The 24,690-nt window shown below is 41.1% G+C and overlaps 1 protein-coding gene across 1 annotated transcript; it reads left to right on the plus strand.

Moving 5' to 3' along the window:
• Positions 1–550: 550 nt before the first annotated feature.
• On the plus strand, positions 551–24,690 carry LOC309864329 (adhesion G protein-coupled receptor F4-like). Its single transcript, XM_082729729.1, has 11 exons — positions 551–681; positions 1,775–1,814; positions 9,197–9,305; positions 10,254–10,308; positions 12,672–12,823; positions 13,786–14,037; positions 14,909–16,288; positions 18,498–18,539; positions 18,993–19,052; positions 20,077–20,133; positions 23,891–24,690. Exons 3-10 carry the CDS (start codon positions 9,219–9,221, stop codon positions 20,122–20,124), a joined length of 2,076 nt encoding a protein of 691 aa, XP_082585855.1. The 5' UTR covers positions 551–681; positions 1,775–1,814; positions 9,197–9,218; the 3' UTR covers positions 20,125–20,133; positions 23,891–24,690.

The following is a 24,690-nucleotide window of genomic DNA, read 5'->3' on the forward strand; positions in this document are numbered from 1 at the left end:
GAAATCAGACCACATGAAGTTTTCAGTAAGTGGAGACTGCCTTCTGTGACTGAATTCCCATGGTCATGGCCCATGGCTCACTAAGAACTCTTGGGCCAGTTATTAAAAAATAAAACAAACATCTCTTTGGTGAAGGTAGGGATTAGATCATGATTTACCAATCCATTTCCTAGCCAGTTTTTCCCCAGGCTCAACACCGACATAGACAAACTGTGATTGCCCTTAAAAGTCTTCATTCACAGGGGCCCAACTTTGCATTTTATCCCCCGTGTTCTAATTACATTAGAGCCGTAGATGCAACCTGGTCTCATGTGATTGTCTGAGATAAAGATGAGGAATTAAAGCACAAACAAGTGACTCATTTTAATGGATTTACTCCAGACAGGAGAAACCTGTAATTTCTCTTCAGCGTGCTTGATGGACCCATCGTGGAGTGAATCACAGACTTACACAAGCCTTGAAACCCCAGGCGGTTTACAGTTCTCAGATAGGGTTTTCACCATCCGTGGCTGGTTTGCACCGGGCCCTCTTGGATTTCTCTTTGAAAAATGGAGAAGTGGCGTCACAGGTGCTGAAGGGGGACCATGGGACCTGCAAGGGGAGGCACCCGGGATGGTGGGGCACAATGGCTGGAAGCTCCGTGCCAACTCTCCTGCCTGGCTGCTAGCTTTCCTGGATGCGGTGAGTACCCATGCCAGGAGCAAACCTTCCTCTGACTGAAGACTGGATTGGTTTTGCGTGTATTATGGAATGGGGAAAATGCGCGATTTCTGGTGGTATTCTCTGGGGTGCTTGATTCTGCAGGAAGCCTTCCTGACATTATTTAGAAATTGGCTAGCTCAAGGTTGAAGTCCGCCCTTGATCTCTTTTATATTTGTTTTTCTTTAAGAAGTCATTTGTCAGGATCTAATTGCTCACTCCCAGGAGTGAAAATGCAAAGCACTCTGTCAGGCAATTTGACTCTGTTTTCTGACTGTCCCTTTGCTTGATAAAGTGGATAAGCAAACCAGCTTGCAATTCCCTTCCTTTGGGCTGAACGTAAAGATGTATATAATTTATTATAAAGCATTCCTTTAGTAGTTTTCTTCTATTTATTTATTTATTTGACAGATAGAAATCACAAGTAGGCAGAGAGGCAGGCAGAGAGAGAGGAAGAAGCAGGCTCCCTGCTGAGCAGAGAGCCCAATGCGGGGCTCGATTCCAGGACCCTGAGATCATGACCCGAGCTGAATGCAGAGGCTTAACCCACTGAGCCACCCAGGCGCACTAGTAGTTTTCTTTTTATAGTGTGGCTAACAAAGCTGTCTTTATATCAACTTAAAAGGAAACATTTCCTCTAGTGATGGTTAAATCTTTTTGTAAAGGGCATCTACCCTTGTTTTGAGTGTACAGTGGTCTACTGTACACCATTTAATCACCTATATTCCTTATCCTCTGAGGACAATTGTGACCTTTCAAATGTATGTTGTAAGATGCCTTTGTGTGTGTGTGTGTGTGTGTCAGTACTTCAGTGACCTTTCTTCCTGGAGCCAAGCAATTGCCCAGTTGACCAACTACTTTAAAATCCTGTAAGTCTTGAGAGAGTTGGTGAGAGGCTAGATACCTTCCAGATCTGAAATCGTGTGATTCTTCAAACATAACAGTATTTGAACCAGACTGCCGTTCTCAGAAAAGATACTGAGCCACAAAGAGATTGGCTAGAAGCCATCTTAAATAGCCCAGAATAAGATGCTTCTGATTGTAATAGATCTTTTCTATCTTTCTTTCCCCCAAGGCTCTTTATGAAACTGCTCCGCCATGGCAAGGGACAACTGGTAAGAGTGACTGAATCCGTTCTGTTACTGACGCCAAGCAACACGCAAACAACTTGTTTAGCTGTCTGACTCTATAATCAGCTCTAATTACCCCAGCGGAGTAGATGGGACATATGGTTATGAAAATCGGCTGAGGGGAATAGAACACACACACCCCAACATGTAGGTCAGCAGTCTCTAAGTTCCTTACCCTCAGTTAACCTCTCTGAACCGGACCTTCCCATAGAAGGGATTGGCCAATAAGTGTGAGGTGAGCTGCTGCCCAGAAGGTGAGCCAACAAGTGGAAGCCCCCCACCGCCCCCCGCCACCTCACATTGGAGTGAAGGTCATGGAGGCAGGTAACACTTTGAGACAGTGTCCCCTCCGTAGGCAAACATCCTCACCCAGCTCACCTTGGGGTGTTCTGTGTGGAGGAGTTTGAGAGATCACGGCTTCCAATGCATTCTTTCCTTCCTGACTGCGGTTACTATTCCCAGGCTTACCTTTTTTAATTTGCTTTGAGAGTCCTGATGCTAGCTCTCACGCAACGTGTCCGGGCAGGTGGGGAGCGCCTGGGTTCCATGACTCATATCCTACAACCCCATTCTAGGGAAGATCAGAAAAAAGCTCCGGGACCCAGGCAGACTAATTGTATTTCTTGATTCTAACTCATTCAGAAACCCAGCTCTTAGTACAAGGGAGGTGGGACAAATAGGAGATGGTGTGTCAGAACTGCTGGAGTCTTCTAGGTCTTTCCAAGAAAGGGTTTTGTGAGTTCTGACCGTGGAGACAGGGCAGAAAGGGTGCTCACGCTGCCATGCTGGGAGCAGACATCACTCATCTAGTGTGGCATTGTCTCTTGCCAAGCCTAAACAGGACCTTGCAATCCTTTTGCACAGAGGCTCCAAGCAGTATAACAAAGAGGTAGGTTCAGAGCATGTCTACTTAAATCTCTAGGTTCCAAAAGGATCTAGAGTAGCACATATGCTCACCTCCCTCTCTAAGATCGAGAACTTGCCTTGTGATTTTAAAGCAAAGACTTCCAAAGTTGGTATCATTCTCTGTGGGGCCATTCACTTATTCATTCATTTATTGAACACATGCTGACGGGGTAACTATTACCACTCTTACACTCTGCTGGGTGCTCGGGACCAAGAAATATCCCTTCCTGTTCACCTCCTAATGACAACATGATTTTTTTGGTTGGGGGGAGGCCTATTCTGTTAGGTGTGGGCTAATTTCTCTCAGGCTCTGGGGCTGGGAACACTAGCTCTTGTGCTCTTTTGACCCTTTGTCATCAGGGCTTGGAGCACAGGCAGTGATGGGGGAGGCATCCCTTGCTGGGAGTTCTCTGGGGAGGGAATATCCTGAGTCACATGACCTCTGGGACCCTTCAGTCTAGCTACATTGTCTTCCTAGCCTCGGGGGCCAGCAAAGGTGATTTTCTCTCTCTCTCTTTCTGAAGTAATCACTCTGTTAGAGCAGAGTCTGGCTTCCATTCAGTGGCCTAGAATCGCCTATTACCAAGTGAAAGACAAACGTGGCTGATAGTGGGCAATTCACACTTTTATGAGGATGCACCGAGGGAGAAGGCAGGTTAGGGAAGCAGGGAGGAGGAATTTGGGATGCTACTTTTCCAGTACCTGAGAAGCTGCAATTCCAGGTGGCTCATTGCTTTTAATCTCTGAAATAGGCCAACTTTCAGGCACTTTGGGAACAAGGTACAGGGCGTGTTTCTTTGTAAATGTCAGGTAACTAGTCACCTAATTGCCACAGAAGACTCAGGCATGAGTTCTGCATCGTGTTTTCTCTTCTTCTTTTTAATTATTCATTTCTGAGTCTGCCTTCCCCTTGCTGGGATCATCCCAGACACCTGAGATGTCTTTCATCCCTGCCTTTCCTCACCTTTCCACCCAGAGAATCATGTGTCAGGATAATTCTGACTCTTCTCACCATTAAAGATGACCTATCCATTGCCTCCTTCTAAGTTCAGGTCTGTTACTCTCTGAGGCGCTACTTTGGGTCCTGGGGTGTGGCCTCCTGGGCAGGTGTTAGCACTGGGGCTGGCACATGGTAGGTGTCCAACAACTGCACGTGTAGTCTGAGTCTGGATACACTAATGTGTTCCAGGATGACACATGGTCCTTGAACAGCAGCCTTAAATTTCCCCAGAGGACTTTGGATGAGAAGGTAAATTTGGTACAACCAGAGTGGAGCAGTCTTTTCACCACAAGGATTCCCAGAAACTCTGCTATGCGTCCGTATATATAAGAGGGATGGGCGGGGTGGGGCGGTTGGTGTGGGGAGACGTGGTTTCTCCAACTGATCTGACCATGGAACACCTTAGTCTGTTATGAGACCAGTGTTCCAGAGAAACCCACTTCAGGACACAATATCTTGGGCAACCTCAACTGACACCAAGCTCTGTATGGTTTGCCTTACTAAACAAAACAGGCAGTTTTCCTGAAATCACAGAACAATTAGGGCAGTGCAGGGTCATGTTTTTCTTCCATTCTTCTAAAATTCAACTTTGGTGCCTGCTACAAACTTGGTAAACAAGTGGCGGGTAGTAAGCGTCCACCCTAGGCATACAGCACTCTTCTGTCAGGATTACTGCTTACTCTTTTTATGTTCCCCCACCATGTACTAGGATCTTGATTTAAATAGCCAGGAACCATTTTTGCCAACAAACCATTTTTCCTGCCACCATACCTGAAGGGTTTAGAGAAATAGCGATCTTATGAAAATGCAGTTTTGTTGTTAAACTGTACACACTATAAAGCCAGAGGTCAGTGAATGGCATGAGGTCATCTTAGCATACTGGACACAGAATAACTCTGGGTTCTCCATGGAGGAGAGAACCAGGCCTTGACTCCTGCACTCTTTACTAGGAACTAGTAGACCCCTGGGCCAGGCAAGTTGTCCTTACTACATTCACATCTGAAAATGGCTTCTTTCAGTACTGTCTGTGTTTTTGTCAATGTTCTTTTGGACAATCCACTCTTGTCATATGTATTTAGATTTTATGTCCTTGTTCTTTTCTTTATTCTTTTAAGAGGTCAGTTGCTACCTGCAGACACTGTGCTGGGTATTGGAGAAATACCAAATATATATATTTTAGGTTTATATTTGTATTCAGTATTTTTTAAAGAGAGGAGGTGTAAAGGGAGAGGGGGAGGGAGAATCTTGAGCTGGCTCCACACCTAGTGTAAAGCCCAGCATGGGGGTTGATCTCACGATCCTGAGATCATGACCTGAGCCAAAATCAAGAGTCGGATGCTTAACCAACTGAGCCATCTAGGTGCCTAGAAGTACTTTATATTCACAGAAAATTTTCAGTTCAGTATTATGCAAAATGCAAAGTCAACTTTGCTTATTAAGCCTTTATCAATGGTGAATCTAAGTATGTTTCTTCTATTCTGTTCTATAAAATATCAGACTCTGTTTATGAATTATGCCAGATATACTTCTTTTTATTTTTCAATTCCCTGTTTCAGAACTCCAAAGCTTTAGCTCATTGTGCTCTGCAGAACACTCTGGATTTTGGCTTCAGCTATCTATATCACGGTGGGACAGATTCCATTCTATTCTTTTTGGTGAGAGGAGAAAAAACCCATTTGGAGCTACCTTGAAAACATTTCTCCATTTGACCCATCCCTACCAATCAAACTAGGCAAAAATAAGCATGCTGTGCCTCCTCTTGGGTAACATTATTAAACATCTCCTCCTTCCCACTTGTAATAATTGAAGGAACTTTACCATATAATTATCATATAAAGTAGTAGATGGGTTACATACACCAGACTATAAGAACATGAATGATGAAATAGCAAGTTAATTAACCAAAACTCTCCAAACAGCTAATTATGCTCAGCTCAATGTTTGTGTTTCATTTAGCCATGCTTATGATTTCACACTACATATAAGCGATCTGTTAGAAAGTTTTTTCTAAGGAAAAAAAAGAATGTGTCATTATTTCATCATGTTCCACAAAGAGCATAATGATCTACAGAAAATGCCACGCCTAGTGGATCCTTTAGTCTCCAAACACTTTCAGGAGCCGTGGACTTACAGAGGCCCTAACACTGCTCAGGAAAACAGTTTTGAACTTCCTAAACCACATCAGATCACATCACATCATTGTGCCAAATGTCCAACTTTCTTCCAGCAAGATTAACTTTAAGTTCTTATATTGAAAACTGTGGACAGTAAAATGCTTCCTTCTGAAGCCTTAGATAGCAGGCATCATTTCTTTTAAGTGGCCTCCTGTTGGTTCGTCTTCACCCATTTCACTGTGCATTTCAAACCATTGCTCTCTAGGTGGAAGAGAATTGCATTTAACCTCAGCATCCGTCCTATTATTTGGCTCTGAATGTAGGTGTCTTTTTTCCCCAATTGCATGTACATTGGGAAGAACATTTTGATAGATTGTGAAAAAGTAAAGAGGAAGGACCAAAGAGACCACTTCAGTGGGAGAAGTGGACGATTTTCAACTTGATAATGTATTTCTATTTCTCAAATTGCAGGTTACAATCCATTAGAGGGTTATGGATTCAATTTAGTGGGTGGCGACCAGTTTCCGAAAGAATGGCAGATAGAGTGGAATGCAAGATAAAAATCATGGACAGGTGGGAAGGATAAGAAATATATAAAACCTTTTAAAATATAAAAATTATGCATTTTTCCAGTTTTATGTATGGATACCTATACACATACATATATATGTCTGCACACATTGAGTCATGATTAAGATCTATTTTATTACTGTGTCAGGATAAAAATTTTGGAAAGCCACCGGTGTATATGTGAAATATACAGATAGATCTAAGACAGCTTATATTGGTTCTTCTGGTATTTCCTTTTATGATGATGGTTAAAAATCTATCCTATAAGGAAGATGTGGTCCATATACACTATGGAGTATTATGCCTCCATCAGAAAGGATGAATACCCAACTTTTGTATCAACATGGATGGGACTGGAAGAGATTATGCTGAGTGAAATAAGTCAAGCAGAGAGAGTCAATTACCATATGGTTTCACTTATTTGTGGAGCATAACAAATAACATGGAGGACATGGGGAGATGGAGAGGAGAAGGGAGTTGAGGGAAATTGGAAGGGAAGATGAACCATGAGAGACTATGGACTCTGAAAAACAACCTGAGGGTTTTGAAGGGGTGGGGGATGGGAGGTTGGGGGAGCCAGGTGGTGGGTATTATGGAGGGCACGTGTTGCATGGAACACTGGGTGTGGTGCATAACAATGAATTCTATTACACTGAAAATAAATAAATAAATAAACAATTTAAAAAAATCTATCCGAAATAATATTAATATTGCAAATTGCTTAGTGTGCCCATCCAACAATTTGCCACATACATGAGAACTTCTTTCCACGCACTCACGTAAGATCTTGAATTCCACACACATATTCCAGCAACTATGCAAATCCATTACCACACTTTGCCTGTCATTCTGCCATGTTTCCTTTCCCCTGCTCAGACTTGCTCTACAAGATGACAGTATAAGTCCAAATACGTCTCCCCATTCATTGGTTAGGAACTCAAAGAATTTTAAGCTCAAAGACAATTTGGATGCCTTCCTGTAAGTGCCTGTGGCTCATCCTCTCATGTGAAGGCTCACTGCAGTCATGAAAGACCTTCTTAGTCTTGACTCCACCCAGAAAAAGTCTGACGATCCCTGATCAGTGAGTTTTCTTTGCTCCCTGGCCACAGGTTGCCTGGTGAGCATAGATGGATCAGAGTTCGTTCACCTCCATTACAACATAAAGGAATTTACATTTGCTGAGGCTCAGTTTCTGCTTGGCCTTATTCACTAGGTAGAGTATGTAGCTGATCGCTCTTCCCACTATTGGTTTGACTTGTCTGAATTCCCCACTGGACAACCTTTATGGAAATGACAGCACCCTTTACTTCCCTATCCCCAACATCTGGCACAGTTTCTGACAAATAGGAGCCACCTGATAAAGGGTGGTTGAGAGAATGAATAATCATCCCACATTTTATGAAATGGATGAGAAAGAAAATAGGCTCAGCAAATGTCAAATAGCTCATCAATAGCATAAATGTTATTGACAACTTAGCTCATGCTGAATCTAAAGTCCATGACATTTTTACTTTGTTGCATCTGTACTAAGAGAGCATTGTTCTAAGGAACTTTGCTTCCAATAAATGGTCTTATTTTCTGCTATCCTGTAAGAGAAGTATGGTTGTCATAATCAAATCATGATGATGTTGATGAACTTCAACTGTGACGGAGATGCTTTTTGGAAATTTGTCTTTGAAAGGTAGAACTAGCAAGAAAGAGGCATTATCAAAAGAAAAATAATTGTAACTGTGTGGTGACAGATGTTAACTAGATTACTGATTTTACAAAAATACAAATATCAAATCACTATGTTTTATGCTTGCAATTAACACAATGTCACATGTCAATTATATATTAAAAAGAAGAAAAAGGCAAGAAACAGAGATTTAGCCAAAGAATAATTATCTTTTCATGCTTCTAGTTTCTCTGTATAGTAGTTGATCCATCTATAAGAGAGGATCTCAGTGCTTGCTCCAATAACAGACGATAGTGTGTATTCAATTCATTTTAAGTTCCTTGACCCCCTTTGCCCAGAGAGACAGTACATTGTAGAACAGTAGTTCTCAACTGGGAGCAAATTCCTCTCCCAGGGCACATTTGCCCATAACAGATATATTTGGCTGGCACAGTTAGGGAGGAAGCTGTTCCTGGCATCTAGTGGGTTGAGGTCAGAGATGCTACTGCACATCCTATAATTTACAGGACAGCCCCCAACAAAAAAAGAACCATCCATCCCCAAAATGTCAATAGTACCATTGCTGAGAGATCCCATCTTAGAACTTGACTTTCCAGCTGTACCATCTGGGTCGAACCCTTGGCTCCACCACTTTTTATGAGTGACCTTGACTCATAGTCACTTTGTACCTTAGCTTCTCCACTAATAAAATGAAGATGATAATACTGTCTTACATCATCTAATTAAATTAATTAATGCAAAGGAGGACTTTAGAAAAGTGATTGGTAAATAAAGGTTCTTGATAAATGTTATGATTAAAGAAAATCGTGGATCAAATAATCAGAAATGATTCCTTGGTGAACATACATCCTTCCTAGTGCTTCCATCACTCCTGTCTATTGTTTGTAGACAAGTTGCCAGTTGAAGGAAAGTCTTTTCCATTTTTTACACATTAGCTGGCTTGAAAGTAGATATTCGTGTCCTTTCTAGAAGCAGAATGTTTTGGTGTGGACATCTCAGAGTACCCAATAGGGTCACCAAGGGGTTGGTTAGTTGGCTAAGTTTTGTGTTGTCTGGCTTTATCAACTCCACCTGAATCCACTTTCATTCTGTATTGCAGGTGAAGATCCTAATGTGTGAAAATGAAGTCCCAGGCAACCATGATTTGCTTTTTAATGTTCTTTCTGGGCATAGAATGTTCTCACTATAAATCCAAGGTCCACATAAAAGTAAGTTTAATCCATTCTCAAGTGGTCCCATGGGAAATCTGCCAGTTCTCCTAGATGAGTTAAATTTATGACAAATAAAATGATCTTAAATAAAATTTCAAATGACTACAATTTTACTCTTACAGATATATATCTACATCTATCTCTATAAAAATACATATATATATGTAATATATATATGTATTTTTTTTAAGGGAACAAAGAAAAGTTGAGAGGTGGCTGGGCCCTGCAACAGTGTATTTGCATGGTGCAACAGAGCACAACAGTATAATAGAAAAATCACTTTGCAAGCCACAGAGAACATAGACAGGCAGCTTCTGGGAGGAGGAATACTAGCCTGGCAGGTAGCATTTCAGCTCCAGACCTTACCTTTTCTTCTTATTAGCTGCATACGTTGTTTTCTTCTTTGAGTCTTAATTTCCTTATCTATAACATAAAGGGTTTTTTTTTTTCTTTTAGATAATTTTTATAGCCCTTTATAGTTGCAGAAGAGTTTGTGATCTATTATTGTCACCTAATGATTATTCCTAGCATCTGCTCATTTCTTCCTCTCAGGGGATCTATGGTATTTGGTGGATCATATTAGCTTCATTTCATAGTTACAGTTAATACAGAAGGAGACCAGCTTAGCATTATAATTACTACATCTCTTTTCTCCCTGAGTACTTGAGCTTCCCAAAATAGGTACCCAATCCACTAACCTGACCCTCAGGGCCCAAATGACCACTGGCAAGATTCTTGCCCTCCTCAGAGGAGGGTTTATTCTCTATCTGTGTTCACCTCCATGATTCTGTCTGAAAATTTCTGTGACATCACACGCAGACCTGGTGCAGTTTTCTTCTGAGTCATGAACACATTTTCTCTTCATCTCCACATGGAGCCTCTATGTTGAGATAAGCAAGGAGAGTTCCACAGTAAAGAGGACCTTTGGGAAATTGTGTTTTACAGGATGGAGATAAACGTCAACATCCTGAAGGGAAACTCATGACTGGAAGGATACAAGGTAGGTGTCTACAGAAGAGTGTTCTTCCACAGGGAGACCGGGCAGAGTATTAGAAAAAGCATGGATTTGCCAGAGCATGTCCCCAGACCACAAACTTTCAAATGGCGAACAGTCTCTAACAAGTTCTCATTGTTTACCAGTATTGACAGACTTTCTTACAATTATACCATTATCCATGGCATAGTCAATGACCCAAGTTGGCAAATTATTCACGTGTTCTAGAGTAGAAGACAAGTGTTTACTTTAAAACCCCAAAGGGAAATCTGTTTGAACTAATCAGCTAATAAGAGGCAGAAGAAGGAACAGGGCAGAATTCATTCCTTCGTGCAAAGGTATTTTCAGAATACTTAAATGTATGTTACACTCTGGTGCTGAGAAGTCTACTGAAGTGATGTAAGATAGGTATTGTGTTGGTGAGATGGGTTACTCTCAAAAACTCAGAAAAAAACTATGGAGATAGTTATTAGTAGCGAGATAATGAAATCACATGGTTCTTACCCAAATAGCAGAGATCACTGGATTCTGCACAGACATGGCCAAGTATATTTTTAACAAAAAATACATCTATACATTGATGTGGACTTGAGAAAAGAGGGAAAGAGATGGCTAGCCTTCATTGAGCATTGGCAAAACTGATTCAAGGGCTGAACAGGATGCTCACTCATTCAAGTTTTAAACAAGATTGTGGCATCACCTCCAAACTGTATGGATGAAGAAATTGAGATGCACTGAGCTTAAATGACTTTGCAAAACCAGGGACAGTGGGTAGGTGGTAAAGAAAAATGCAAACTTCCTTGTTTCCTTTCTCTATGAATGGAGTCATCCACAGAGCTTCCCTTGACTCACAGACAGTCACCACATCTTAAAGATTTCAACACCTTACTAGCTTCCATTAGGATCTACTTCTTTTCAGATCCTTTTTTACTTTTTTTTTTTTCTTTTTCTACCTCTTTTCAGATCCTAGATCCTTTTTCCCGGGAATACTTCAACACCCTCATTCTTGGGTTCCTTGCTTCAAGTCAATCCACTCTACTCATGGGCCGAATTAGGCCTGCCACCAGGTTTTAAAAATAAAGTTTTATTGGAACACAGCCATGTCCATTTATATTCTTATTATCTTTGATGGCCTTCATGCCACAAAGACAAAGTAGCTTTGAGAAAGACACCTGGTTTACAATGGTGAAAATATTTATACTCTGGCTAGTTTTCATATTTAGCAAATAAAAATATGGAATTCCTCATTGAACTTAAAAATCAGATAAACAATGAATGATATTGCATGTGTCATATGAACAATAGAAACTTATTCATTGTTTAACTGAATATTTTCCGTTGATCCCTGTTATTCATGGACTCTACATTTATAAATTCTCCTATTCATTCTCCTATTGGAACTTATTGGTGACCCCCAAATCACTACTCACAGTGCTTTCTGGATCATTCATAGACAGAAAAAAAAAATGAGTTAGCTCAGGTACAAGTTTTCAGCCAAACAAGATAGCACTCTGTCTTCTTGTTCTAGCTGTCCTACTATAAACAAGTGTTGTTTTTGTGCATTTCTAATGCCATATTTTTGTATTTTATGCTTTTTGTTTGTGATTTTGTCATTTAAAATAGCCCTGACATAGTTCTGAAGAGCTGTCTGGTGTTCCTAAGGAGATTGTGATGTGTCTTAAAGAGAAAATTCATGTGTTAGATGAGCTTTGTTCATGTGTTTTTATGAGTTATGGTACTATTTGCCATGAATTCAATGGTAATGAATCAACAACATAAACGAAATGTCTTTAAATAGAAACACACATAAAATGAGCTAATATATATTAATCAGCTGATAAAAGTGTGAGGAAAAGCTTGTAAGAATTTGCCTTGATTTCCCCTTCTTCGGTGTTTGTGGAAGCAACTCCATAGACCATAACTATTGCAAATAATGAGATTCAACTGTGTCTGAAAATAAATTTACTATTTAACTGGACTTTCCGTATTTTATCTGGCAACCCTACCATGGCCTTTATGGAAAATTTTACTGCCTTTGCTCTATGGTATTGTTAATTATCTTTCAAAAACAAATCCAATCATGTTTTCTGGTAACCCCCATATTAGCACAGAATTCAAGTCTCTCATCTTCATCTCTTGCCCCACCCCCCTCAGCTGCTCTAAACTAGCCTTTCTGTCTGACCTGCGACCCCTCCTCTCCATGTGCTGTTCACCCTGCCTGGCACACCTTGCTTGGTGCTGAAGACTCTGTTCAATGTCACCTCCTCTGGAAAGCAGACAATCCCCAAATCCCTAGAATGAGTTAGCTGCCTCCGTCAGAGCTCAGTCATGCTAATTAGGCCCCCTCCTCTCTCTCTCTTGCTTTTCAGAGAAATGCCAGGGACCTTGCATCACGGCTTCCAACTGCAGCCAGCCCTGTGCTCAGCACTTTCGTGGAGAAATAGGATTTACATGTCATCAAAACAAGTGGCAAAAATCAACTGAAACATGTACAAGCCTCTCGGTGGAAACACTCTTTAAGGTGAAGCATTTGCATATTATTGGCTTCTAGGGCTAATTTCTCAGGAAACCGTAGAGGCATTTTCTTGTGTTCTGTTCTGCACGACAATAAATCTCAGACTTAGACTTGGGAAAATGGCAGATTGTGGGAAATTTGTCTCTTCTCCTTCCTTCCTTGCCCCAATTCTCAGATACTCTCCCCGCTCCTCACTCTCTCTTTCTCCCTCTCAGCATCTTTTCTTTAAAAACTCCTTTACACAATGGTAAATGCTTCGAGGTTGAAGTTTGAGTTTTGACCTCAAATTTTAGAGCTTAAAGTTTGAGATGGATTTGTGTGTACCTTCGCCTAATTACTGAACTCTAAACTTCTTGAAATTACAATTTAGCATCATTTGACCTGCTAACCTCCATCCATCCCCACCCACACAAATTTCATGAGACTCCCCTTTTAAAAAGATAAAATAAGTAGACAGATTTTGTTTTTAGAATTTCTCCACATCTCTGGAGAAAATGTCTTGTTATCATCCTTGGGTTAAAACCACTATCCTGGGGCACCTGGGTGACTCAATGGGTTAAGCCTCTGTCTTCAGCTAGGGTCATGATCTCAGGGTCCTGGGATTGAGCCCTGCATAGGGCTCTCTACTCAGCGGGGAGGCTGCTTCCCCCCAACCCCAACCCACCTCCCTCTCTGCCTACCTGTGATCTCCGTCAAATAAATAAATAAAAATTTAAAACAAACAAACAAAACACTATCCTGAAAGTGATAGGTCAGTATCCTGATCTCAGTGGCAATTTTGATGGAACTGCTTGTCTGGGTGTGACTCCATCCTACACTCTCTGTCTTTCTTGGCATCTAAACCCCTTTTTAGTTCCACTTGCTTCTCCATTTTCCCCTCATGGAGTATTTGTGCCTTCGCTCCTTTATTCTGAAATATGTTAGGTATTTCATTATTTTTGAACAAAATTTTTTTTTTTTTTAAACAGGACTTCAGTAGTGCATCACGCCTCTCCCTAGCAGCATCATCTGTGCCTGTTCACGTTCTTGATTTTCGAGCTCCAGAACCCGTGGAGAGTGTAGCTCAAGGAATCCTCAGGAACTGTCCAATTGATTATGCCTGCATACTCGATGTCGTGAAGTCATCAGAAGCCACGTCTGGAAACATCGCGTTCATAGTGGAGTTACTAAGAAATATTTCTACAGACTTGTCTGATGATGTTACCCAAGAGAAAATGAAGGTATTCTTTGACAATTTCATTTTAAAAACTGGCAGGTTTCTTTCCCTTTTTTTTTTTTTTTTCTTAACCAAATCTTGCATTTTAACAGTTTCAAATGTACGGTCCAAAGTCAGACAGCCACAGCAACCATAACAACGACAGGATTTTTATTTCAATTCTGCAGGTCGATTCACTCTAGTTTATGTAAATTTTCAAGAAGTTAGCACATTTTTAATACATGTTTCTGTACAGACTTACTAGTTTCAAGAAAATATCCCGAAAGGATGGCTGTGAGCAAGAGTGTGTCTATTCCAGTGTTGCCCAAATTTAATTCTGTAGACCATAATTATTTTGAGAAAAGTTAATGGGGGTTTCATTTCTACAAGGGAGATCTGTGCATAGCAGATGTAGAAATTCTGGGTTAAACAAAGTTAAGCAGGTTTCCTTCTGGCAGGACTTTTTAGAACTTTTCATGTGTTAATGAAGTTTAGTCCTCTTTATAAAGGGGGGAGTATAGAGATACAGTATGCAGTGTTTCTCAAATTTAGGTTTTTATAGAATTTACCCCCAATTCCCTCCATTAAACAATCATTAATAGCTCACAAGAACTCTTAGGTTATATAGACTGCAGTTTGGAAATGCTGTCCCCGGGCACATAATAAAGTAATAAACTTTATTTATATTTTCATTTTATTTTAATGATTGTTTTACTGTACTTCTCTCTCTGAAGTCCTCTTAGCATGAGATTCCAATAAACAGTGAATTTGAAGAGCAATATATCAAAGAAGATCCCATCACTTGAACTCGAGAAATTTCAGGGTTTAGAGATTGACTTTCTACACTAATGTGTAAATCCATAGCATAACTTCCATTTTTTTCCCCTCCACCGCAGAGTTATAGTGAAGTGGCCAACCACATCCTTGACACAGCAGCCATTTCAAATTGGGCTTTCATTCCAGACAAAAATACCAGCTCGGATTTGTTGCAGTCAGTGAATCTGTTTGCGAGGCAACTCCGCGTGCACAATGAATCCGAGAACCTTGCAGATGAACTCTTCATTCAGGCAAAAGGGCTTCGCATCAACCACAATACCTCAGAGAAAAAGTTCAATTTCTCCACGAGCATGAACAGTACAACAGAGGGTATCTTAGGGATGATAGAAATTCCCAGGCAAGAGCTGTGGAAGCTGTCACCAAATGCATCCCAAGCCATCAGCATAGCCTTTCCCACCTTGGGGGCCATACTGAAGGAAGTCCGCTCGCAAAATGTGAGTCTTCCTAGACCTGTAAATGGTCTCGTTCTTTCGGTGATTTTACCGGAAGGACTGAAGCAAGTCTTATTTACCTTTGAGAAGATCAACAAATCCCGGAATGCCAGGGCCCAGTGTGTTGGCTGGCACTCGAGGAAAAGGAGATGGGATGAGAATGCTTGTGAAACCACGCTGGAGATCACGAACAGAGTGAAATGCTTGTGTAACTACACCAACATGGTGATGTCCTTTTCCATTCTAATGTCCCCCAAATCTATAGACAACAAAGTCCTATACTACATCACCTGCATTGGGCTCAGCATCTCCATCCTTAGCTTGATTCTTTGCCTGATCATTGAAGCCCTGGTGTGGTCCCGGGTGGTTGTGACGGAGATATCATACTTGCGTCATGTGTGCATCGTGAACATAGCTGTGTCGCTCCTGATTGCTAATGTGTGGTTCATCATAAACTCTAACTTTCACAAAAAGGCCCAGGACTCCAAGTGGTGTGTTGCGCTGACATTTTTCAGCCACTTTTTCTACCTCTCTCTGTTTTTCTGGATGTTCTTCAAAGCACTGCTCATCATCTATGGACTATTGGTTGTTTTCCGTAGGATGATGAAGTCCCGCCTGATGGCCATTGGCTTTGCCATTGGCTATGGGTGTCCACTGGTCATCGCTGGCACCACAGTTGCTATCACAGTGCCAGAGAAAGGCTACACGAGACCCGATGCCTGTTGGCTTAACTGGGACAATACCAAAGCCCTTTTAGCATTTGCCATCCCAGCCTTAGTCATTGTGGCCGTGAATCTTGTGGTGGTTTTGGTTGTTGCTGTCAACACTCAGAGGCCCTCTATTGGCAGTTCCAAGTCTCAGGATCTCGCCATAATTATGAGGATCAGCAAAAATGTGGCCATCCTCACCCCACTGCTGGGACTGACCTGGGGTTTTGGAGTAGCTACGCTTATAGAAGGCACTTCTTTGATATTCCATATAATTTTTGCCCTGCTTAATGCTTTCCAGGTAAGTACCTAGAAAGAGACTTGTTTTATTAGTTAATATTATTAATATTTTATTTATAAGATATATTTTTATTTCATAACTTGTTATTCTGGCTATATGACATATTCTGGCTATATGATTGAAAAATATAGAATACAAAATGTTTGTTCCATTTCTTTCCATGTCTTGGAGACATTCAGCTGTGGCTCCTCTCACCCCATTGATTGTCAAGTTGGATTTAGCTGATCAGGCTGATTGGGTGGGAATCTCCTTCTTTTCTGTCCTCAACCGGTCCACCTGTATCTCTCCTAAAGTTTCAGTGTTAGATGAAGTTGACCTTCACTTCTAGAGGACTAGTCTTTGATCAAAGATGTATGAATCTACACTCACATGGTATGCTTCAAAACAAAGCAGTTTTTATCCTTTCTCAAGCAGTTTGGGAACTCAGTGGAACAGTCATTTCCCATGGGAGGACTAGACAGGACTTGCCATTCTCTTTGAGTGTTAACCAGTTAGGAGTCCTCATGGCTCATGCCGGTGAAATAAATGGAGGTTGTTCTTCGTTGAAATAGATCTGACTGTGTGTTGCCTGACCCTAGAAGTGTAACTTTTCTCTGGGTCTCACCCTTCTCCTTAGTAAGACAAAGATTTGAATCTAAAGTCATTTCTCTTTTCTTTTCTCTTCTCCCATACTTGGTTTGGCAAAATTAACCCTCCAAAAGTTGCTTTACTTTATGTTGGCTACTGAGCTTGTACTTTTGGGAAGCTGCCACTAGCCAGACTGCTTTCCATACCTACGAGGAATAGTAAATTAGGCAAGTTCATATCCTTAATTATGCTTTTCATCAGGGGTTGGCAAACTCCAGCCTGCTTCCTGTTTTTGTAAATAGTTTTACTGGAATAAAGCCATAATCATTCGTTTGCATTTTGCCTATGGCTGCTTTTGAGCTATGACAGCAAAGCTGAGTAGCAGTAACAGAAACTGTGTAGTCCACAAAGCCAAAAGTATTTATTATCTGGTTCTTCACAGAAAAAAATTTCCAGTCACTGCTTTAAATATATAAATATAACTGTTTAGTAAAGCAGCATGGATTCCTGTTAATGTGTCACTATTACTATATTTAAAAATGTGGTACAAAATATAAAGCAGACTTTTAAGAAATGCCAGCTCAGATCAATCATATATCTTACTCATATGTCTTTAATAACTATGGAGAACATTTATTTCACTCTTTGCCTTGCATGGCTTTAAGGAGAAATATTTGACTCAGGGTTGTTGTTCTTGGTGTTTTTTTTTTTTTTCCTCTGAAATCAAAAGCTCTTGGACTGACATAAATCTCCCCAAATCTTGAAGTTATTTTGGAGACTAATGATATCATTCTATTTTTTTTAACTTTATAACTTAATTAAGCTTCAGAAAGTTTTATTGTTTCTTTTCTGAATCACTTCTTTTTCTTTTTTCTTTATAGAAAAATACTGAAACACTTTTAGTTAAATGCACTCCAACTTTTCTCAGCAAGCTTTCTCTGTGACTCACATTTAAAAGTTTCCATCTTCTGATTAGCGTTTCTTTGCCGTGAAACTCTCCTTGGAAACCCAGCCTTCCTTCCATTCTCATGGCGGGATCCAGAATTCTCTTAAACTTCAACTTCCACCATTTAAAAAGATTGGCTATCAATTATTGTGACTTTACAGGTAACCAAATCATTTAAACTTCAAGAGACCCTGTCTTTCAGAGCTCTGTAGTTTTCTCTTTTATGAATAAACTAATTCCATCAGCTCAGAGACCCTGCTATTTTGTGACTTTTAACCCCAACTGAAAGTAACTATAATACAGGTTTCACTTCTCAAGAAAGCTTCCATGATTTTCACTTTGAGCTACAGGATTCCATGTCATGTTGTGTCATGTTACTGTTACAATAAGTAAGAACAACTACTTAATATTTGGAAAGAAGGTAAACAGATGTAATAAGGGGGAAAACACCATTGTACATTTGCAGTCATTCAATAAATATCAATAACTGTATTGCCCAGACATGAAGGTGACCTTCTTTCTTTGAGGTACAATCACAGAAAAATTTGCCAATGTATTTTCTCTGAATCAGTAAAAGCTGAAGTTTCTAACATCCAATAACTGTCCTTGAAGATATCTAGAAGGGTGGTATTAGAATAAGAGTTGGGATGTTGTCTGCCATACCATCTCTCATACTTCTGCTGAATTTTGCAATAGGGGTTCTTCATCTTGCTGTTTGGAACCATTATGGACCATAAGGTAATTTGAATTTGTTTCTCTTATTGTAAATATTTCCATGTGGCTCAGGGTAGCAGGGGGATGGAGTGGTTTTGATCAGAAAACCTGGTCCATGGGGGTGAATTTATGGGGGTGCTTCAGGCATCAGCTGAGAAGAGGAAAGGAGAGAACTCTACTCTCTCATTTCCTGCACTTAAGTTAACAGGAGGTGGTGTGTGAGTGTATCCAAAAGAATAAAAACCATTACCTGAATTTTAATTTTAACTCTAGATCTAATTATAACCAAAATTTTAATTTTAATTATAAATGTAATTATAGCTATACCTCAATTTTTATCCAAGTCTTATTTTTGGCTAAGCACTATCTAAGCCGTAAGCCTAAGCTGCTTCTGCCAGGGTTAGTGGTCTCGAAGTTTCAGGACAGGGTCTGGATTTGGGGGATGTTGTCATTTGTTCACTGTTATTATTTCTTTAGATAAGAGATGCTTTGAGGATGAGGATGTCTTCACTGAAGGGCAGAACAAGGGTCGCAGAGGTAAGCCCTCCCATTCAGTCTCAATAATGAAGGGTCAGTGTCCTCAGGAGAGTCACACAAGACAAATATAGCTTAGTATTCCGGATTTGTCAGCAAAGAGAATTATTAGGGCACACATTCATTCATTCATTTCTTCACTAGACACATTTGGAGTAGCCGGCTAAAGCTTAAGGTCAGTAGAATGTACCTCTCAAGAGAATGTTGCAGCTTGGATGTATTTCATCCCTCTGGACCACTGGATGTATTTTGAGGTCTGGACCGTTGAGATGGGACAACATGAAACAAGGATCATAGACTCCTAAAACACCAGAGCTGAGAAATGAGAGATGAGTTAGAAATGAAATTCTAGTCCAACTTAGTCGTTTTATAGGTGCAGAGTACTTACGAGATTCGCCTGAAGCCCAGTTAATCATGAGAATTCATAGTGTCCTTGCTCAGGACTCTTCAGTAAACCCTGTTCTTGGATTGAAGTATATGTATACTTATTGGTCCTGAGCTTGACCAAGCTATCCATCTTTTAAGGTACCAACTGAAACTGACATCATTGCCATATTAATTAGAAAGCAGGCATTTACTCAACCAATAGTTTCTCAGTAGTAGCTACTTTCTTAAAAATAAACAGACAAAACATTTTCTGAACACATTGACAGTCAGCATTTACGATTAGCTACTATTGGGTGTGACTTTTGTTAGCCTGGTTCATCAATGCTAAGATAGGCATTTTCTTTACCTTCTAACATTTCTGCAATTGGAATGTATTTTACAATCAGTGGCATGTCATGATTAAATCGGCAAGTTTTTTCTTTCTTTTTTTCAGTGGAACATAAAAAGAATGATGCAGCTAACAATGTTAGTTTCAATGAAAAGTGATTTTATTCTGTGTAGCTGTGTCATTTCGAATGCTTGTTTTCACATTTCCATTTTTACATGTTTATCTCTAAGCAGTCATATACATAAATATAAATAAACTTTTTTCAATGCCGTTACATACTGAGATCACTGTTACTTTTTTCTTTTCATTTAGAATGCATCTTTAAGCCCAACCAATGGATCTAAATTAATGAATCGTTGAAGACGAGATGTGAGTATTAAAAACTCAAGGAGAATCTTCGCTTTCAAGGTGTGACAAACTTCTTAATGCCCTTGTGAGCACACGGTTGTCTATAGTGTGAGGCAGGAGTGAGATGGGGAGGGAACAGTAGACAGATCTTTTAGAGCTTAGAAACTGCTTTATTGCCCAGTACATAAAGGAAAATATGCACATCTTTAAAACCTATGTCATCTCAGTGTATATGTCTAAATCTTTTTAAAAAGTTTTTATTTAAATTCCAGTTAGTTAACATACGATGTAATATTAGTTTCAGGTGTACAACATAGTGATTCTACACTTCCACACAATACCTGGTGCCTGCCTTCATCCCTGTCACCTATTTCACTCATCCCCCTGCCCACCTCTGTCTCATCACCGTCAGTTTGTTCTCTGTAGTTGAAAGTCTTTCTTGGTTTGCCTCCCTCTCTCCTTTATCCTGCTCGGCTCACTTGTTTCGTTTCTTAAATTCCGCATATGAGTGAAATCATTGTCTTTCTCTGACTGACTTACTCAGCATAATACTCTCCAGCTCCATCCATGTCATTGCAAATGGCAAGATTTCATTCTTTTTTTAGGCTAATATATATACATATACATAATATATAATATACCATATAATAATTTTTTTTTTATCCATTCATCAGTCTATGGACGCTTGAGCTCTTTCCATAATTTGGCTACTGTAGATAATGCTGCTGTAAGCATTGGGTTGCATGTATCCCTCTGAGTTAGTATTTTTTATTCTTATATGACCAAATCTTTTTTTTTTTTTTTAAGATTTATTTATTTATTTGACAGACAGAAATCGCAAGGAAGCAGAGAGGCAGACAGAGAGAGGAGGAAGCAGGCTCCCTGCTGAGCAGAGAGCCCCATGCGGGACTCGATCCCAGGACCCTGGGATCATGACCTGAGCCGAAGGCAGAGGCTTTAACCCACTGAGCCACCCAGGCGTCCCTTATATGACCAAATCTTAAATGTACTTTCCTTTCCTCAGTGAGAGAATGATATCATCACATCTACACTGATAGAGGATACACCCTTGCTGTCTATAGCACTCACACACCCTAATTCCATCTTGTCTGTGAGTGGTGACACTTATAATAACCTCATTGTTGAGAAGGAAGACTTAATTGATTGAAATCACAAAGCAACAAGCCTATCCTTCCATAGTGAAGTAGAGCCCAGAATCATCCCTAAGGGGGTGTGGGTTAGAATTGCAGAGAGCTAGCTGCCTCACAGCCAAACTCTGAGACATATTTCTACATTAGGCATCTGTGAAGGGGAGATCAGTCACACAGTGGCAGCCAGGAGCCTGAGAGGTAGTAGGGAGATGTAGTTGGGGGGGGGGGGTCAAGTTGGGTACGGTTTTGTCTTGGAGAGGTTTCATGGCCTTTGAACATGGATATAGATGAGTCTCAGATTTGTTTAAACACCATCTGGCAGAGGTACATCCTCTTTTACATTCCTTCTCTTTCCGAGTCAGGGCAGAATAGTGAACAATGGGGCAAAGCGGAGAATTGAAATAATCTCATGTAGTCAAAGACATTCTGAGTTGGTAGAACCGCTGTGTTACAGAGCCTACAAACCTCACGTTGTGCTGTTGTGGGACCTTGGTTCATGGTCCCAGGGAGAGGGAGGGAAAGAAAGAGAGCTTTGTCATATCCACTGACTGTCGTGTGTGGGGTGCTGGGAAAACACCGGCATGAAATCCTTACTTAATCATTCTCACATCCGGGTTTTTATATTAGAACTAAAAGGAGCGAGGAGGGATATCAGAGTCTTTTAAAAGGTTTCTCTCTCCCACCTCTGCCCGTTTTCTAGTCTGTAGAGCTCCCCCATAGTGGAACATCACTATAATGTTTCTTGATTAGTCACTTACCAGGAGATAATTCAGATGACCTGTGCAAGATAACCTTTCCGGTTAGGTCCCAGTTTGACTTGCTTTAGGAAGTTTGTTAGACTGCTTCAGGTGGAGGAGATTCTGGCTCTTGGGGATCTGAAATCTAGCCATTCTAGAGAAAAGAGGTATGGTTGAAGTCTAATCTCCAGCTAGTTGGGCATACCTGGTTGGCTATAGTAAAAATTGGAGAAGACCCGTAGAACCCAGGATCTGGACTGCACTCCTTCCTGTGATGGGGAGGTGCACATAACTTTCACAGGCACTTGGGGGAAAGTGGAGGAAGGTGGATGTCTCCAAAGACATCCTCGCCTTCTGATTCTTCAGCTCTTACTTTTGAACCTGTGAGGTGGGGCATGAACTGAGGGTTGCATTTTTTTCGGCATATCCTTCATAGGTGGCCCTCTCCTATTGAATTTTCTCAGTAATTGTAGCTGTGCTTTTTACATCTGGAAGCACATGGAACCAGAAGGATCAGGACCAGCAGCTGACATGAGGGTTAGACCACGTTAGGGGCCAATAAGTTAGACATCAGGAATAGGAAATGTACTGTAAGTAAATGGAGACCTAGCAGCACCAGGTGGGGTTTGGGTCTTTCAGCCAGTCAAGGTCAGAATTACAGCTCTGCTGCACGGGGTGTTTTGTAAATGCAGTACTTCCCAAGGCAGTATTCCTAAGCCACAAGGAAAAGGCAGTATTGCAGGTCTTAAATCAGTACACAAAATTGAAGGCTGATGGGATCTGAGGAGACAGGCGTTAAGTCCATCAGTGAGATGGGGAGGCAGGAGTTCTGAATTGGACTTGCAGAGACTGGAGACCCTGGGCATGGGTGGAAGCCCCACATATCCCAGTGAGTTTGATTGCTCTTAGAAACAAGGTTAGGGGTGGCTCAGTGGGTTAAAGCTTGTGCCTTCGGCTCAGGTCATGATCCCAGGATCCTGGGATCAAGCCCCACCCCCGTGGGGAGGTCTGCTCTGCAAGGAGCCTGTTTCCTCTTCTCTCTCTGCCTGCCTCTCTACCTACTTGTGATCTCTGTCAAATAAATAAATAAAATATTTTTTAAAAAAAGAAAGAAACGGGGTTAGGAAAGGTTTGTTAAAAGATCTTGAGATCATGGAAGAACTGCAGAGGTGTGCAAACTCGGCAGGTGGCTTTAGGTCTAGATTACAATAGAAGGAATCCCATTCTGGAGGCGGACGAGGGAGGGAGCTAGAGGACAGGCTTATTATGAAGGCACAGCCGCACAGCGCCCTCTGCTGTTCATATGGAGGGCGGGCCTTTACCGGGACGCAAACAGAGCCTGTTTCCCGTGTTACTCCTGTGTGACCAGGAAGTCTCTTCAGTTCCTATAAAACCCCTTCCACATATTTGCTTATGCCTGAACTCACCTCAAAAGATGCAGAACTCTTCATCCCCCAGTAAGACATGAGACTGACTGAGTCAGTGCCTCAGAGAAGCAACACGGTTTTGTACGTAAAGTTTTAAGTTCAGAGGAGCAAGTCATTCTAGAGACCAAGCTTAGGTAGCCCAAGAGGGTGAGAGGGCTCTGGGGACGGAGTTTAGGGCTGGGTTGAGGAGCAGTATGGAGAAGACAGAGGGCACAGAAGAAGGAAGCTGGGAGAATTACCATGTGACTCTTACCGTGTGACTTTGAGGAGATTGCTCGATGCCTCTGTGCCTGTTTCCTCATCTGTGAAATGGGTCTAATCATCGTACATACCTCCCAGGATGGTCTCAAGATTCAGTGAGCTAAATATTCAAAACTTGTAGAATGAGGCCTGGCTCAAATTAAGTTATCAGTAAATGCCAACTATTCTTCCTGTTAACGTGTGTTCCAACCATTTTGCCTAGGCCGCTCCATTCCTCATGGATGTTCCGTGTCCTGGACTGAGAGTGAAGCTCTGGGAGAGGGAGGCCCGCATGAGGGACAACCAAGTTTCCTTGGAAGACTTTCTCTTCTGGCCAGGAGTGACACCTAAGCTGTCAGGGCGAAAATGCTTGCCGAGGGGAAAATGAGAATGACGTTTGGTGCCTGGGCTCGAAGGAGCCAGAACCACTGACTCTTTGACTGACCCATGACTCGCAGGCACCTGGCTTCTTGGTCAACCTTGGCAAGATTAAGACAGCAAGCCATTTTCTGAGCTTCTGGACAAGGCTGGAGCTGTTGGGTGTCTACTGGATGAGGTGTGTTTTCATGCCCAAGGCTTGCTCTGTGGCTCCATAAACCCGCCATTGTCATTGTGCATGGATCATGCTTGCTTTGGGGGACAGAAGTTAGATCCAGTGTCGGGGGAGGGGCGGAGATGGGAGTGGAGGGGGGAGGGTGGCAGCAGAAATACCGACTCTACTTTGGAGACAGTTAAATTATGGTAGGTTTCCTAAAAATGGGAACAGAATTAAAATAAGAGGACTTTTAAATGTGTTTCTGATTTTAGTCTATTAAAATAGACTAAGTAGTCTATTTTAATAATAATTTTGCTCCTAGGACTTTAGGTTCCTTATTTGTGATACTTAAAAATATTCTTGTAGGTATTATTATTATTATTAGTGTGTGTGTGTGTGTGTGTGTGTGTGTGTGTGTGTGTATGTGTTTAAACCCCTATACATAAAAATATTTTAGAAATAAAAATAAAACCATTTACTTTTCACAA

The sequence above is a fragment of the Mustela nivalis genome, assembly GCF_964662115.1.
Source record: "Mustela nivalis genome assembly, chromosome: 5".
In the NCBI taxonomy this organism is placed as follows: domain Eukaryota; kingdom Metazoa; phylum Chordata; class Mammalia; order Carnivora; family Mustelidae; genus Mustela; species Mustela nivalis.